Source organism: Gymnogyps californianus, chromosome 9, assembly GCF_018139145.2.
Source record: "Gymnogyps californianus isolate 813 chromosome 9, ASM1813914v2, whole genome shotgun sequence".
Lineage (NCBI taxonomy): Eukaryota > Metazoa > Chordata > Aves > Accipitriformes > Cathartidae > Gymnogyps > Gymnogyps californianus.
The window spans coordinates 10,484,142-10,498,420 of NC_059479.1; the positions used below are offsets into that span (position 1 = coordinate 10,484,142).

The following is a 14,279-nucleotide window of genomic DNA, read 5'->3' on the forward strand; positions in this document are numbered from 1 at the left end:
CAATGTTTAAATTATAAAGTGGAGGCCACTTATTTATTTCCTCGCTATTTGTTTGTTAACAATGTTTTTTGTTACAGGTGGGTTTTGTATAGAAATAGAGGGATTTTATTATATAGGAATAAAAGCTTTCATTCATGGGCGATGCTCAAATCTGAAATGCTAATATCAAAATTCAATGTAAATGTTCACGTGCAGAGGAGAAGCTCACATTAGCAAGTTCAGGGCTGGGGCTTGTGCTGGGTGATGCGGGGCCAGGAAGCATGGCCCCACCACAGCCTCTGTCCTCTCCATTTCCCAACTGACCACAGCCACGTTTGACCTCTTAGGGAAGGGCTACCTTCCTGCACTCAGCCCACACTGGGGATATTGTGAGTACTGCTGAAGTAGGAATAAATTGCACATGTTCCAGCACATCTGGAGTCCCTAGAAAAGGCTCAGTCCATCAGCATCTCTGTGAACGTGTGGTAGCTTCCCACAGCTGGCACACGAGGTGCTTCACTGTTAGAATATAAGACAGCATTGGAGGAGTGGGCGAAAATGTCACCAAGTAAAACATTTTATCGCTTAGCTGCTCCTCGCAGTATCGAGCCTCAGCTAACGTGGCTCTGCATTTACCCCTGCAAAGAGCTCATTTGTCTCAGGGGTGGTCTGTACGAGTTGTGTCTCCCTGCATTTTGTCAATGAGCACTGGCATGGCATCACACCAGTGCCATACCCCCGAGCCACCTCCCTCCAGCTGCTGGGAGACACTGACGGGTCACTGTGAGGGTGGTGAGGCAATGGAACAGGTTGCCCAGAGAGGTTGTGGATGCCCTATCCCTGGAAGTGTTCAAGGCCGGGTTGGATGGGGCTTTGCGCAACCTGGTCTAGTGGAAGGTGTCCCTGCCCATGGCGGGGGGGTTGGAACTAGATGATCTTTAAGGTCCCTTCCAACCCAAACCATTCTATATGATTCTATGATCATGATGCCTCCATCACAGTGGTATTTACCCTTCTTTCCTCCCTTACACAGATTAGCCTTCTTCATCCTCCCAAAAGGAATTTTCCATTTCTGTGGGTGTATTAAAAACAGCCCAAATCCTGCTGCGGACTATGTGATGCCCCACTAGAAAGTTCTTGCACCATCCATGTGCTGCATCAGAGCCACAAGCAACCACATGGCCAGCAATGAACTTGATTTACAGTATAAGAGCCAAGGTTAAACTACACCCCTTTCTCTTTAGTGATTAAAGACTGATCACACTCTCATCTCCATCCTCATCTTCTCCCTGCTCCTCACTCACCACCCCCTGCACAGCTGCTCCAAACATCCCACTCAGTTCTGTTAAACTGGCAAATAAGCATCCCATGGTGGCACACCAATGCAGAGAAGTCATGCAAGCTTCAGCAGCACAGGTTCAAAGGCAAGGCCTTCCTCAAGCTGGTACAGAATCATAGAATAGTTTGGGTTGGAAAGGGACCATTAAAGGTCATCTAGTCCAACCCCCTCCTGCAACGAGCAGGGATATCTTCAACTAGATCAGGTTGCTCAGACCCCCGTCCAACCTGACCTTGAATGTTTCCAGGGATGGGGCATCTACTACCTCTCTGAGCAACCTCTTCCAGTGTTTCACCACCCTCATCGTAAAAAATTTCTTCCTTATATCTAGTCTAAATCTACCCTCTTTTACTTTAAAACCATCACTCCTTGTCCTATCGCAACAGGCCCTACTAAAAAGTTTGTTCCTATCTTTCTTATAAGACCCCTTTAAGTATTGGAAGGCCGCCATAACATCTCCCTGGAGCCTTCTCCAGGCTGAGCAACCCCAACTCTCTCAGCCTTTCCTCATAGGAGAGGTGTTCCATCCCTCTGATCATCTTCGTGGCCCTCCTCTGGACCTGCTCCAACAGGTCCATGTCTTTCCTGTGCTATGAGGACTCCAGAGCTGGACGCAGTACTCCAGGTGGGGTCTCACCAGAGCAGAGTAGAGGGGCAGAATCACCTCCCTCGACCTGCTGGCCACGCTTCTTTTTGGGCAGCCCAGGATACGGTTAGCTTTCTGGGCTGCGAGCACACATTGCTGGCTCATGTCCAGCTTTTCATCCACCAGTACCCCCAAGTCCTTCTCCACAGGGCTGCTCTCAGTCCCTTCATCCCCCAGCCTGTACTGATACCAGGGGTTGCCCTGACCCAGGTGCAGGACCTTGAACTTGGCCTTGTTGAACCTCATGAGGTTCACATGGGCCCACTTCTTGAGCTTGTCCAGGTCCCTCTGGGTAGCATCCCGTCCCTCAGGCATGTCAACTGCACCGCTCAGCTTGGTGTTGTCTGCAAACTTGCTGAGGGTGCACTTGATCCCACTGTCTATGTCATTGATGAAGATATTAAACAGTACTGGTCCCAATACGGACCCCTGAGGGACACCACTTGTCACAGATCTCCATCTGCACATTGAGCCATTGACCACTACCCTCTGGATGTGACCATCCAACCAATTCCTCATCCACCGAACACTCCATCCATCAAATCCATATCTCTCCAATTTAGAGAGAAGGATGTTGTGGGGGACCATGTCAAAGGCCTTACAGAAGTCCAGATAGATGACATCCGTAGCTCTTCCCTTGTCCACTGAGGTAGTCACATCCAGAAATATTAAGTATTTTTGGATGCTTTTTCCTTTGCAAGATTGACTTGCAACATGCTCCTGGCCAGATAGCACACCTCTCTGGGCTAAACCTCTGCCTGGCACAGAGCCCCTTGCAGGGGGAAACCCCTCTGCTCTGCAGGAAGCGCTTCCCCATGCTGGGTCGCAGGAGCAGCCCCACAGCCTCCAGAACTAGCAGCACCATTTGCCGGTGCTCAACCAAGGTGTCTGGTGCTCACAGTAACAGCAACGGCAAATCCCGTCCTTCGGGCACCAGGCACAGTCAACACTGGCTATTTGCACTTGGCAGATCTGGATTTCCTGCAAAGATTAAATTGTGCCACAGGTAGAGTGAGTAAATCTGCATGCGGAGACCTGTGCTGCAGAATTAGCGTGGTCTTCCTTTGGCTGCTGGTGCGCAGAAGACACGATCTGCACTTGTGCCTCACAGTGTCTCTTTGTTTTCTGCCTTTGGGAGACTTCAGGAATTTAGTAATCCCTAAAGCCATGGTGACCAGAGCCCCTGCCAGCCATGGCTGCTTCCCTTGTTCTGACCTTGCTGTTGGCCATGTGGGCTGGTGGCACCACAGCCAGGTCTAAGGAATGTTGTTCTTCACAGATCTTTGGCTTTTTCTCCAAGATGCTTTCAGTGATTATTTCTCACCTGACTTCTAAAAGCAAGAACGCCTAGATAACATTGCAGAGATGACCAAATTTTCAGCACTTATCACTGTGTAAACACTTGCCACAAGACATGCCCAATGTTTACTAAGTGCTCACAGAAGGAAGCAAGAGAACGTGTGGCAGACACACCACATTTGTCCATGTCCTTAGAGGAATTATCCCAAGCTGATAAGAGGTAAGAGAGAAATAAACCTTTGCTTACTGCTGGGAACACACAAACCAGCACATTTTGACAAGGGAAACCTGCCGTGGAGTGCAGAGTAAGACCAACCTTTGCTGTTGCACCAGTGAAGGGACAAACTAGGGCTGCACAACAAAATCACACACACTGCGTCTTCCTGGTTATCAGATTTGTGATTAGATTTGTGCAAAGTATTCAATGGTCAATACATTTTTGCTTACATTTTGTTTGTGCTGTTTCACCATTTTGTTTGTGCATTCAGCACCATTCTCACTTTCCTCAGCTTCACATACTTTGGGCAGTAGTGGGAAAAATCTCCAGTTTGTTTCTTGGTTTTGCATTCCGCTCTGCTATCGATCTGCAATAGAAAAAGGCAGAAGTAAAAAACAAGAAAGCAAAATCCACCTCAGCAATTTCTTAAAGTCCCTACAAAATTAGACTTTTTCCATTGAAAAATATAAACTGGTGAAAAGTTTATATGAAGGAGAGCCTTGTCTCCTCTGGATGCTTGCAGAAAATATTCCTTCCACTTTTATACCACCACCTCATTAAACACTGAACAGGAGTGCAACTAAATTGCTTCTTCTGTGCTAGAGCAGCGATAGAAATACTTCACAAGTTGCACGCAGTACGGGAAGAACATGTGGCTACTTTTTTTATCCACAAAAAATGAAACTTGCAAGGAATACAAGAAAAACTTCCATCAAAAACACAGGCCCTGAAAATGCAGTCTGGGCTTGGAAAGACGTTTGAAGGAGATCCTTGAGATTAAGGACAACATGCACTCATGAAGGCAGCAGCAAGCTTGACTGTTTAAAAAAAAAAAATTTTCGGCATGAATAAAGCTGACACTGCTAAAAACCCTTGGAAACAAAACCATGTAACTGAATAAACAAAACCAAGTAATCGAATAAATAAAAACAAATAATTGAGTATGAAAGAGCAAAAAGAATTACAGGAACAAAGAAATGTGCTAAAGCTTACATCTCTGGCTCCTGTCGGAAACTTTTAGGAGTGTTTGACAAAACAGAAACTATTTTGAAAGCTTGCTTGCCAGGGGCTGTCTTTTGAGAAAGCACTGGGGTTTATCCTGCCTGCCCTGCACTGAATCTTCACTGTGAGATCTCTGCTTTGCTTTGACCCAAACCTTTTCTTTGAGCTAGCCCATTTCTTAAATACATCCAGCACAAGAGGGAGATGCTTTCCCATTCAGTAATTGTCAGAGTATCCATTTTTCCCCCTTTAACCTGGTACCAGAAGGCAAAAGAGGCAAGAAAGGACAGATACACGTGGTCACTTCCAAAGCCTAAGAATTTTGACCTTAATTATACCATACCTCCAGCCAGTGCTATAAATCACTAGACCGCTGTTTCAGCGGGATGGATGTGACTCTACTTACAGTATATCGCTCCATCTTCAGTGAAAACATATGCGATTTCCTGTGGAAAGCTTTGTTTACATATTTTCTTATGAAAAAATTGTACCAGTGGAAAGTTCCCAGCTGGCTGTACGTGAGGCTTCGTGCAATAAACCTCTGAGAGGGTTTGCTGACACTCTCGACATTCTCTGAGCAGTGAGCGCTCCCAGCTGGTGCCATCGCGCCCCATGCCCTGACCCCTGCAGCTGGCAGGACTCCTCTCAGGTGCACCAGCCTCTCTCCAGCTCCCTGCCAAATTCCTCCCTTTCACCTGCCCTGTTTTCATTTCCTACACACAGAAAAATGAAGTCCCTATCACTCAACGAGGCCTCATATAAACTTTCATCTCTGAAGCCCACATGAGGCATAACGGTACAGAAGAAGCCGCTGCTTCAAATAAACGTGTTCCTTCTTTGCTTTTAATGGAGTGTTCCCTGCTGTGCTCCCAGCAGCACCAACCTCGCAACACGCTTTGAAGGACCAGCACCTAATAGCAGATTTGCATCTGGCCATTAAAGATGAGGACAGATGGCACGTGGCACTGCAGCCCAGAAGCACCAGCTGCAAGAGGGGCACAGGAAGATTTCTGACCACAGAAGGGGGGCTGAGAAGGAGGCAGCATCTCACTCCAACCACCATTTTCAAACCAAGCAAGGAAAATAGATAAATAGATAAATAGATAATCTGTCAAGCACTAAAACCACAAGTTTCTCCAAGAAGCTGCATCTCCATGCCCTCCTGTCCCAAACTTGTGATTCCCAAAGCATCGCGGCCCTCCACGTTTTCAGGCGTTAATGATTCCCCGTCCTCCACGCTACAAATTGCCGCCGCGCTCTCCTGGCCTCCCGACCCTGTGCAGGCCACCCCGCAGCCCGGTACGCGCGGGGGCCCGGCCCGGCCCGGCGGCACCGCTCCCGCCCGGGCAGCGCTCGCCCCGCGGGCGCAGCTGGCTGTAGTAGCGAGCGCTTGCCCCTGGATGGCACCCCAGCCCCAGGCTTCTCTCTGTCGCTCCTATGGTGGAGACACATTCACTGCCTGCTACTGCACAGGGGACCCACGCATCTGGCCACCAAAAAAAGCTCTCGTGGGGTGGGAGCTTCTACTGCACGACCTGTGTGTTCGCAGTGCATCACCTGCATCACCGGGGACTCATCCAGCGCACACGGACACCCACGACACCCCACTGTGCTGCCAAGGCAGAGCCTTGCAGGTCCCAAATAATCTTGCCGTGTAATCATATTGATTACACTTAATTACCTGAAAAACCCAAAAGGGGGACAGCCATGCAATTCTTATCATGGGCTCCAGATAATCTATGTGACATCTGCTTCAAGAGAAATCACTTTCCAGCAGGATCTGCTTCTGCAGCAGTCTCTCATGGAGGACAAGGTCACAGTAAGAGGGTTTTGGGTTTTTTTCCTCCTTGCTTTAAAAAGTGAGGACACAACCATGTACATGGTTCAGGAGCACTGACAACATAGCATTGGAACAGAGCTCCTTCGCACCAGCACCTTCACACCATAGGAGGGTTTGGAGCATGGGATGGGGAATGACATATTTGGTTGTTGGGTTCCCACACTCCTCCAAGCATTTGGCTTGTGGGAGTTTTGAAGTGGCTCAAGCCCACAGCTGTGCCACCTTGTTTGCCCAAGATGATGCCCAAAGAGAAGGCCAGGCACCAGCCTGTAATCTGGGTTAATCCACAAACTCATCCCCATTCCATCAGCAGACAAGCTACAACATGCTGCTTGCACAAAACACACCTACCTGTTTTCACCACTGAAAAAAAAAAAAATCATTCCAGACAGGTCAGCAGGGGGACAACCCAGACCAGGTTTATGTAGTTAAGGTCACAGAAGTTTGTTTACATGACACCAGTCTCACACAAATTGTTCTTGATTTTCTTCAAAGCCACTCATGGTTCTGGGGACTTCTGCACTGTCAGGCCACTGTTTTGGCAAAGCTCACCGGACACCCAAGCTCTCACCCATGGGTTCCATGAGTGAAGGAATTGGTGCATTGGGATCACCACGTCCCTCCAGCATCCGCAGCCCTGTTCCAGCCTTGCTGGACACAGCAAGTAGGCAAATCCCCCCCAACAGCTGGTGGCTGCTGGGCATCCCCTCTCCCACCACAGTACCCCGAGGCTCAGACCATGCCAGACTTGTGTCAGCTGCCACTACATCCCCCAGACCTGTGGTTTCTGGAAACGAGCCCGGATGGGATGTCCCTGACACAGGGAACAACTTTTCTTCCTCCTTTTGGGTTTTGCCCTAACTGGGCTCTTTCCCTACACCTGCAGACATCATCTTTGGGCACACAGCAAGACTTCAATAGCAAGGTTTTACAGAAGCTACCATAAAGGCAAAACCTCACTAAAACACAGGTTGAGAATAACTGCACTGCCAGTGCCCATTTTAAAAAACAAGAGTTCCTCAAGCACACCCTGACTCTAGGGTGTCTTACAGATCAGTGGACCTGGTGCAAAACGAAAAGACCAACCAAAGCAAAGCTAAAAGCAACTGAGGACAGGCTGCCATGCTGGGTCAGTGTAAATAAGGAGAGAAGCATGTATTTAAATGTTTTTATTTCAACTAATGCTTCGCCACCATATTACATCACTTTGAATAGCTTGGAATAGCAATATGATCTCAAAATATAGCAAATAGCTTGCCAAAGCAAGATAATATTAAATCCTATGGATACAGCATCTTCCTTCTTTGGCGACAATGCTTCCTTTTATCTGTAAAAATAGTTTTATGTTCCAGCACATTTGCTGTTCAGTTTATTGAACCCTGCTGTTTATAACATTTGCCTCTTCCCTGCACAAAACCTCCCCACAATGTAGTATGGTTTTATATCCAACAGCATTTTAAATAAAAAAGTTATAGTCTTCATGCAGATTCTTGTAAAAATTATTTTCTAGGTGCACAGAACTGAACCAAGATGCATACAAAAATGCATTCACTTCCATTCTCAGGTGTAACTGTGCCATCAGCAACATGATATCATACGTTACTGCAAGAGGTCCAAGGATGGTGGTATTTTCATATATAGTATAACTTTAAAAAACACCCAGAACAAAATAACAAAAAAAATCCTTTTTATAAGCAGCAAGAGAAAAAACTGCCATGCTTTATTTATAAAGTAATCAAAATAGTTAATGTATAAAAAAGCACCATGTACAGAGAATACCAGAGGAAGATCCATCTTCCTAATTACACGTCTCATTCAGGATTGCGAGCTGGCCTGCAGGTCCCAACTTGTACTGTAGCTTTATTTGCAAAGGTAAAGAAGTGGTCAAACCTAGAATATGCTTGGACCATATGATAGAAATTAAACTGGATTGCAGATAGAAATTAGAATTGTTTCCATTACAACTAATACCAACCACCTTATAGCCCTCAGGGGTAAAAAAACCCACGCACTAAGTATCTGAGAAATAATGGAGTGAAAACAGCTCCAGAGCAGTACTGCAAGATGCAGGTCTGTTATGAATGCATTTCTGTGAGCTCTTGATAAGTTGAACTTTCCTTTGGGAAAAGAGCATGTCTGTTGGTTAAAACTCCTCTCCCTGAGAATTTTGATAAGAGTTTGTCTTGCAAAGCAAAACAAAGTCCTTTGAACTTCAACAGTTCCTAGGCCAACAGCATTTCAACATGGTCACAGCTGATCTGCTACTCATGCACCCAGGGTGGCAGGTTGGGTTTTTGTTCCGTTTTGTTTTTTTTTTTTTTTTTTTCCTTTACATGGATCAACCCTTTTATACTCGCTTCATTCCTCTGCCCATCAAGCAGGCAAACACGGTCATGACCATCTTCGGTTTCACCTCCACAAGATCTTCTGGAAGAGCATAAACTCTGGCACCAATTCTTCTTGCCATGGACACAGCATACCTATTCACCATGGAAAGATGAGTGGGTCAGCACTGAGACTGCTACCAATAAATGACAAGTCAGGTCCTGCTCTAGCCAACACAATTTCACCTATTATACTAAAGATTCAAGATGTGCGACAGTCCAATCACACCACATCTGTTTGTTTTATAAATGTTTTTTGATCTTTTGCAGTGTTCCTTTTCCACAGTAGAGGAAAGTGTCTTTAATGCACAAATTGATCTTTGAATGTCAAGTCCACTTTACCAACAGTTAAAAAAAATTGTAATTAATATTTGTTAGGGCTAATAGATAGCACGTATAACCAAGGATTAATCAGCTAACATTTACATTTCCCCTTCTGTTTGCTCTTTAAGAATAATCAAGCGAGACTATTATCTGCAAGAAACTTTGCTGTCATTCTGCCACTGCAGAACAGTCGCAGAACACACATTTCAAAGGCATGTTTTAACAGGCATACTTTAAACTTGACAACCTATGATGATTCAACGAGACATGAGACATACAAGGGTTCAATTTCAACATCCTGAGCCACAGGCTGAGCACTTCATATGCCTGAACAAACAGGTGAGAAACAGAATATCACTGCTAAGAACTGCCTGGGCTGTTCTGCATCTCTCTCAACAAGCAAGAGAGTCCAGCCAACTACTCCCTCCAGCATTACAGGCAAGGACAGCAATTAGATTTCAAGAAGTGCTCTCTGTCTAAAAGGTACAGTGTTAAAAGAGATTAAAAACCACAGTAATAAACTGTGGTAAAAAGACTTGCAGCTTGAGGCCAGCGCATAGAAGGTGCACTCTTTCAATGCAAAACAGCTTTTGAGATAGCAAACTTACTTAGCGTTATTTTGTTTGTCATCTTCCGATAGATGACCAGTCTTTACAAGGTCATAGTTGATACAACCAGGCTGTATAGCATCAATTAAATCCACAACCGCCAAGCTTGTGCTGATAGTCTTGTCCTAGAGAATACAGGGACAGACAAGTACAGATGAATGTCTAATCCTTAAAGCATACTTCTCAATTCAGCTGCTCTGCAACGTGCAACAAAACAAGCTTTAAACAAGCCATTTCAAAGCAGCAGTGTTAGTGATTATTCCCAGCTGGACCACAGGGAAAACCAAACTGCTGCTTCTCCTTTGGTAACAGTACAAGATCATTACTCCAATTTACTGCAAGTGCTCTGGAAATACGAAGCAGTAACCGATGTGCAGGCAGCAGGTCTGCCCCGCTGACCAGACCCCAAGGGTAGGCTCACCTACAAACGCTCGCCAGCTCCAGCCCCTATGCTTGCCAGCATCTCAGCCCCCACCTCTGCCCCAGAGCCTGACCACCCTTCCCTCCTCTGCCATCCCATCAGCTCTCTTGCCCTACCACTATTCCCCACCGTGGGCAGTCCTAGAAAGTCTCCTCTCTGTTAGCTTGAGGCCACTTTGTTCCCACCACAGACTGAATCCTGTCCTGTTTAAACCCTTCTCTCAGATGCTGCTGTTGTTCCTCCAGCCAAGGAAATACTTTTTGGGCACCTCTCTTCTTTTGGATGCAAGAGGGGAACCTGCACCTTGAAGTTCTGGATGGAGGTCGACTTGCCAGCTTCTTTCAGGGTCTGGTTTACCCAGCTGACTATAATGTCATCGTTAGCTTTCTGACCATCACCCAGGTCCTCGAGGACATTCAGCGTGTACCTGAGAACCGGCAGAGAAAACAAGATTAGGCACAGAGCCTGGGCAAAGCCCTGGTAAGCGTGCAGCCAGGATGCAATATGAGCCCATGGCAGCTGGGAAAGTCTTCACGTAGTCTCAGCCCTGCATTTTTGGGGAGGTTTCTTTTGGGGTTTTTTGTTTGTTTGTTTGTTCATGTGGTTTTTTGGGTTTTTTTAAACTCCTTTAGCAAAAAGGAAGAATCATCTATCTTATCTGAAGTGTGATTTCTGCCAAAGCAGTTAAGTCTTTCTAGCCTTTCAAGTCCTTTAATATGAGCTCACAAAATTGCCTGGGCTCAGGACACTCGTTAAACTGTTTCACCATTAACTATTTGCTCCACAGGGGTAACACATTACCTAAAAGGTGTGGATCAACTCAGGAGTTAACATTCTGACCTCTAATGCCAAATAAGGAGCTACCATGCAGCTATTTTGCAGATATATATTTGCATCATGTTAGAATTCTTCAGAAATAGATAACAAAAAGGACGATCAACTTTATCTGTTATTAAGTTTCTCCTTCCCCCCATTCCAATGCAGAAGGGGGTTATAAAGCAGCCCTGGAATGTTTCTCTCTCAATTTCCAATTAAAAATTAGAACATAAAAGTTGTGTAAATGTTCCTGCTTAGGGTTTCTGCATGTGGACCAGACTTGAGCAGGTGAGAGAGAAGGGATCCTGGTCGGCAGGATGTTCACAGATCCACCAGCAGGTTCTCCGGAGGTCCCTGCTCCAGCCTCCCATGTGCAGCAGTATCAGCTCTGCCAGAGTTTTGTCCAGCTGTGTCTCAGAAACACCCCAAGGACAGAGGTTTTACAATTTTTCTGGGTGACCTGTTCCAGTCCTGCAGTGCTCTCATGGCAAAAAAATTCCCAAACTCTGTACTCCATTCACAAGTTTTACATGTTTGAGACAGGTCCTACCTTCTCATCAACTGCCAGACTAAGGCTAGTGTCAGCGTTGGGTTTCCGTCATTCAGATCCTGTCCTCCGATGCCAACCAGGGAGAATTTAGCTGGATGCTTTCCCAAGTCTACAGCGTAGTTACAGTTTTCTAGCTACACAGGAAAAGAGTTTAAATAGAAAATCACTCACAAATACACTCACTTGACTGGAAGCGTTAAATAGGAATTTTTAGTGTCCATGGCTTCTTTTAATCTCTTTTGAAATGCTTACCTTTTTCATATTTGCTCCAAGCTTAGGGTACGGAGGCTTGTTAACCTTATTCCAGTCAACAGGAACTTTGATCTTTTCATATAATTGTAGTATTACCAGTGCATCTTGGAGATCGCTAAAGTGGAAAACATTAAGCCAAATGTTTCAAGATTTAAATGCACCCTGACTTCGTCACACCATGAATAATTACTGCTCTTTACAGGTTGTTGCAATTTCAACAACCCTAAAAAGAAAAAAGTTCAAAACATTTTGTAGTTTTCAGGGCAGGAGAAATGCTCCATGCTTAACATCAGCTAGCTGCTGAGCTAAAGCAGGTTTTAGCATGGTAATCAGCAACAGATCCAGGGAAGAATTTTCCTACATAAAATCCAAAGGTAGCCACCTCTCTCCACTGACTACAGGGACCCAGAGTATCCTGCCTCTTAACTATGATGTTTTAGTTAAGCCCTAAAATTAGGTGACAGGGAATTTAGTTCCAGTTGCTCTGATCTAAATGTATTGGGATCTCAGGGTACCAATTTACACAAGATAGGGGAAAATAAACAAACTGCCTTCAGCCCTTAAAGCCAATTGCTGGTGTGCCAAGTGCTGGCTCAGAAATCCCCAAGCTACGGACTGCAGGGAGGTTACAGCGAGCATCTCCCACTCCCTACCATCACCCCTTCTCAAGCCCTTTGCTCAGCATTGTGGGCAACAGGACACTGGTGTGGGCACATCTCTAGTCTGATCTAGTTGGGTCTCTCCCAAGAGCCTAACGCTTACCCGTAGAGGTGATTTACATGGGGGTTCACACCAAGGGAGTTCATCCAGTTGCGGAAGGTCCGTTCCTCACGTGTCTCTCCTAGATGAGAGAAAACAGGTTCATGCAACTTCTGCAAGCTCAAAGCTGCACAGGGTTTTCCACCTTGCAAGGCAGGGAGCTTTGAGCAGCATAGCTCATCAATTAGGTTTTCGAACAGAAAAAGGGTATTTTTTTCTACTATATTTTTTTTTCAAAGGAAGAGGGTTGCCCTGATATCTAGTTTTGGATATCAGTTTGATTTCTCCAGGCCTCAGAAGAGCATGACTTTTGTACTTTCTGCAAGAAAAAGTAGCAGGAAGGTCTTTCACACGGGTGTAAGCTACCTGCTGTCTGGGAGCCAGGCAGCCAAAGCCCTAATCCCAGTTCTGCCAACAATTAGTGCTTCCACGAACGTCTCGCTGGATTACCGAGGTGCTCCTGCCCATCGCAGAAAATGGCAAAACCAACTTCCCAGCCCTGGCATGGGGACTGATGGGCTGCTGGCAGTGCTCCAACAGGTTCACGCTCCACATCAGGGTCAGAGCAGCTGAACAGGCTGTCAAGTCCCTTCACATCTGCCCCAAATGAGTAAACAACCACTGCAGCACTGAAGCCTCAAATCATAGGTGTTACTTCAATGGAGATACCTCCGCTGGGCACAGCCTCTTGTGACACAAGTGTTTACTTTAGATATTTCCCTCCTGCTAATTTTGTGACTGATATGGCCATCACCTTCCAGTAGGGTCCAGTCGATGTCCTGGTTTTCAGGCTTGGTAAGTGCTGGGTACTTGTTGAACAGGTTGGCAACAAAAGCCAGGTTCAGTTTGGGATTGCCACTGACCACATCAGCAGGCGTGACGAACTGCCGGCAGCCAAGCCGATCTGCCTGCTGAAGCATGTACTCTGCTCTCCGCAAGTCGTCCTTTTCCTGCCGGGGATGCAATGGACAAGAGCTGTCATGGAAGAGATTGGGCTACAAAGCAGATGGGAAGCTCCTGACTGCTACCTGGGGCAATGTCACAACTCCACCCGCCTTCCTTAGGCATCAGTTGCTAATCAAAGGGATGAAGCATGCACGCTAATCCCTGCTGCTGTGGATGTAATTGTCCCAGTTTGTCTTGGTATTTTTCCTAGCACGGTGCTTTCCAAGTTTATATGCTTTCCAACTTTTATGCCTGTTGAACTTGGTGGTTCAAAAGCAGACATCAGCATGCTCCCAAATGGAGCAAAACCACAAATGATTTCTCAATCATATATGTTAATTGGCAGGTAGTGATCAGGCCTGCAACAACCACTCATTTAGCACATACCCACGGTGCGCACATGCCCACTGACACTTTACATGCTCTAGAAATTAAGATACCAGGTTACCTAGATATCATGGGTCAATTATAGGGTACAGGTAGTTCGCGATTGTACAGCATGAGGACACAACAGCCTGAATACTTACATTGAAACCCGACATGTTAATATCAATCTGAGGCTCTCCTTCTTTCTGCCCTTTAGGTGCAATTTGATTGAGCAGGTGGAAATAAGCTCTGGAATCCTGAAATGGATGAAAAAGAAAATTCAGGTCTCCCACGCAGCAGTGAATACACCATAACAATTCATTTCAGGCTCATCTTTAACAAGCCATTGTGCATAATTGGCTTATGTACCTTTACTGAATTACCAAAATCTGCAAGCTTAAAAGAGAGCATAATGGCAGAAATCCAGGAAGCAGAAAAGGAAACAGAAAAGGAAAAGGTTAGAAATATTTAAGATGAAAATTATGGGTTTTAACTGTTTGAAAGCTGCCTTTGCTGCAAGCTCTGGTGTCAC

General features: G+C 45.9%; 1 protein-coding gene across 2 annotated transcripts in view; it reads right to left on the minus strand.

Moving 5' to 3' along the window:
* Window positions 1-7,476: 7,476 nt before the first annotated feature.
* Window positions 7,477-14,279, minus strand: part of PLS3 (plastin 3) — a 54,212-nt gene continuing 47,409 nt past the window's right edge. For both annotated transcript variants that reach the window (XM_050902084.1, XM_050902083.1), the window contains exons 9-16: window positions 13,909-14,004; window positions 13,191-13,386; window positions 12,440-12,518; window positions 11,678-11,792; window positions 11,426-11,559; window positions 10,363-10,486; window positions 9,639-9,763; window positions 7,477-8,802 (exon numbers count right to left, since the gene is read on the minus strand). In XM_050902084.1, the coding sequence (XP_050758041.1) occupies window positions 8,670-8,802; window positions 9,639-9,763; window positions 10,363-10,486; window positions 11,426-11,559; window positions 11,678-11,792; window positions 12,440-12,518; window positions 13,191-13,386; window positions 13,909-14,004 (1,002 nt within the window). In that variant the 3' untranslated portion in view covers window positions 7,477-8,669. The remainder of the gene's footprint in view (window positions 8,803-9,638; window positions 9,764-10,362; window positions 10,487-11,425; window positions 11,560-11,677; window positions 11,793-12,439; window positions 12,519-13,190; window positions 13,387-13,908; window positions 14,005-14,279) is intronic.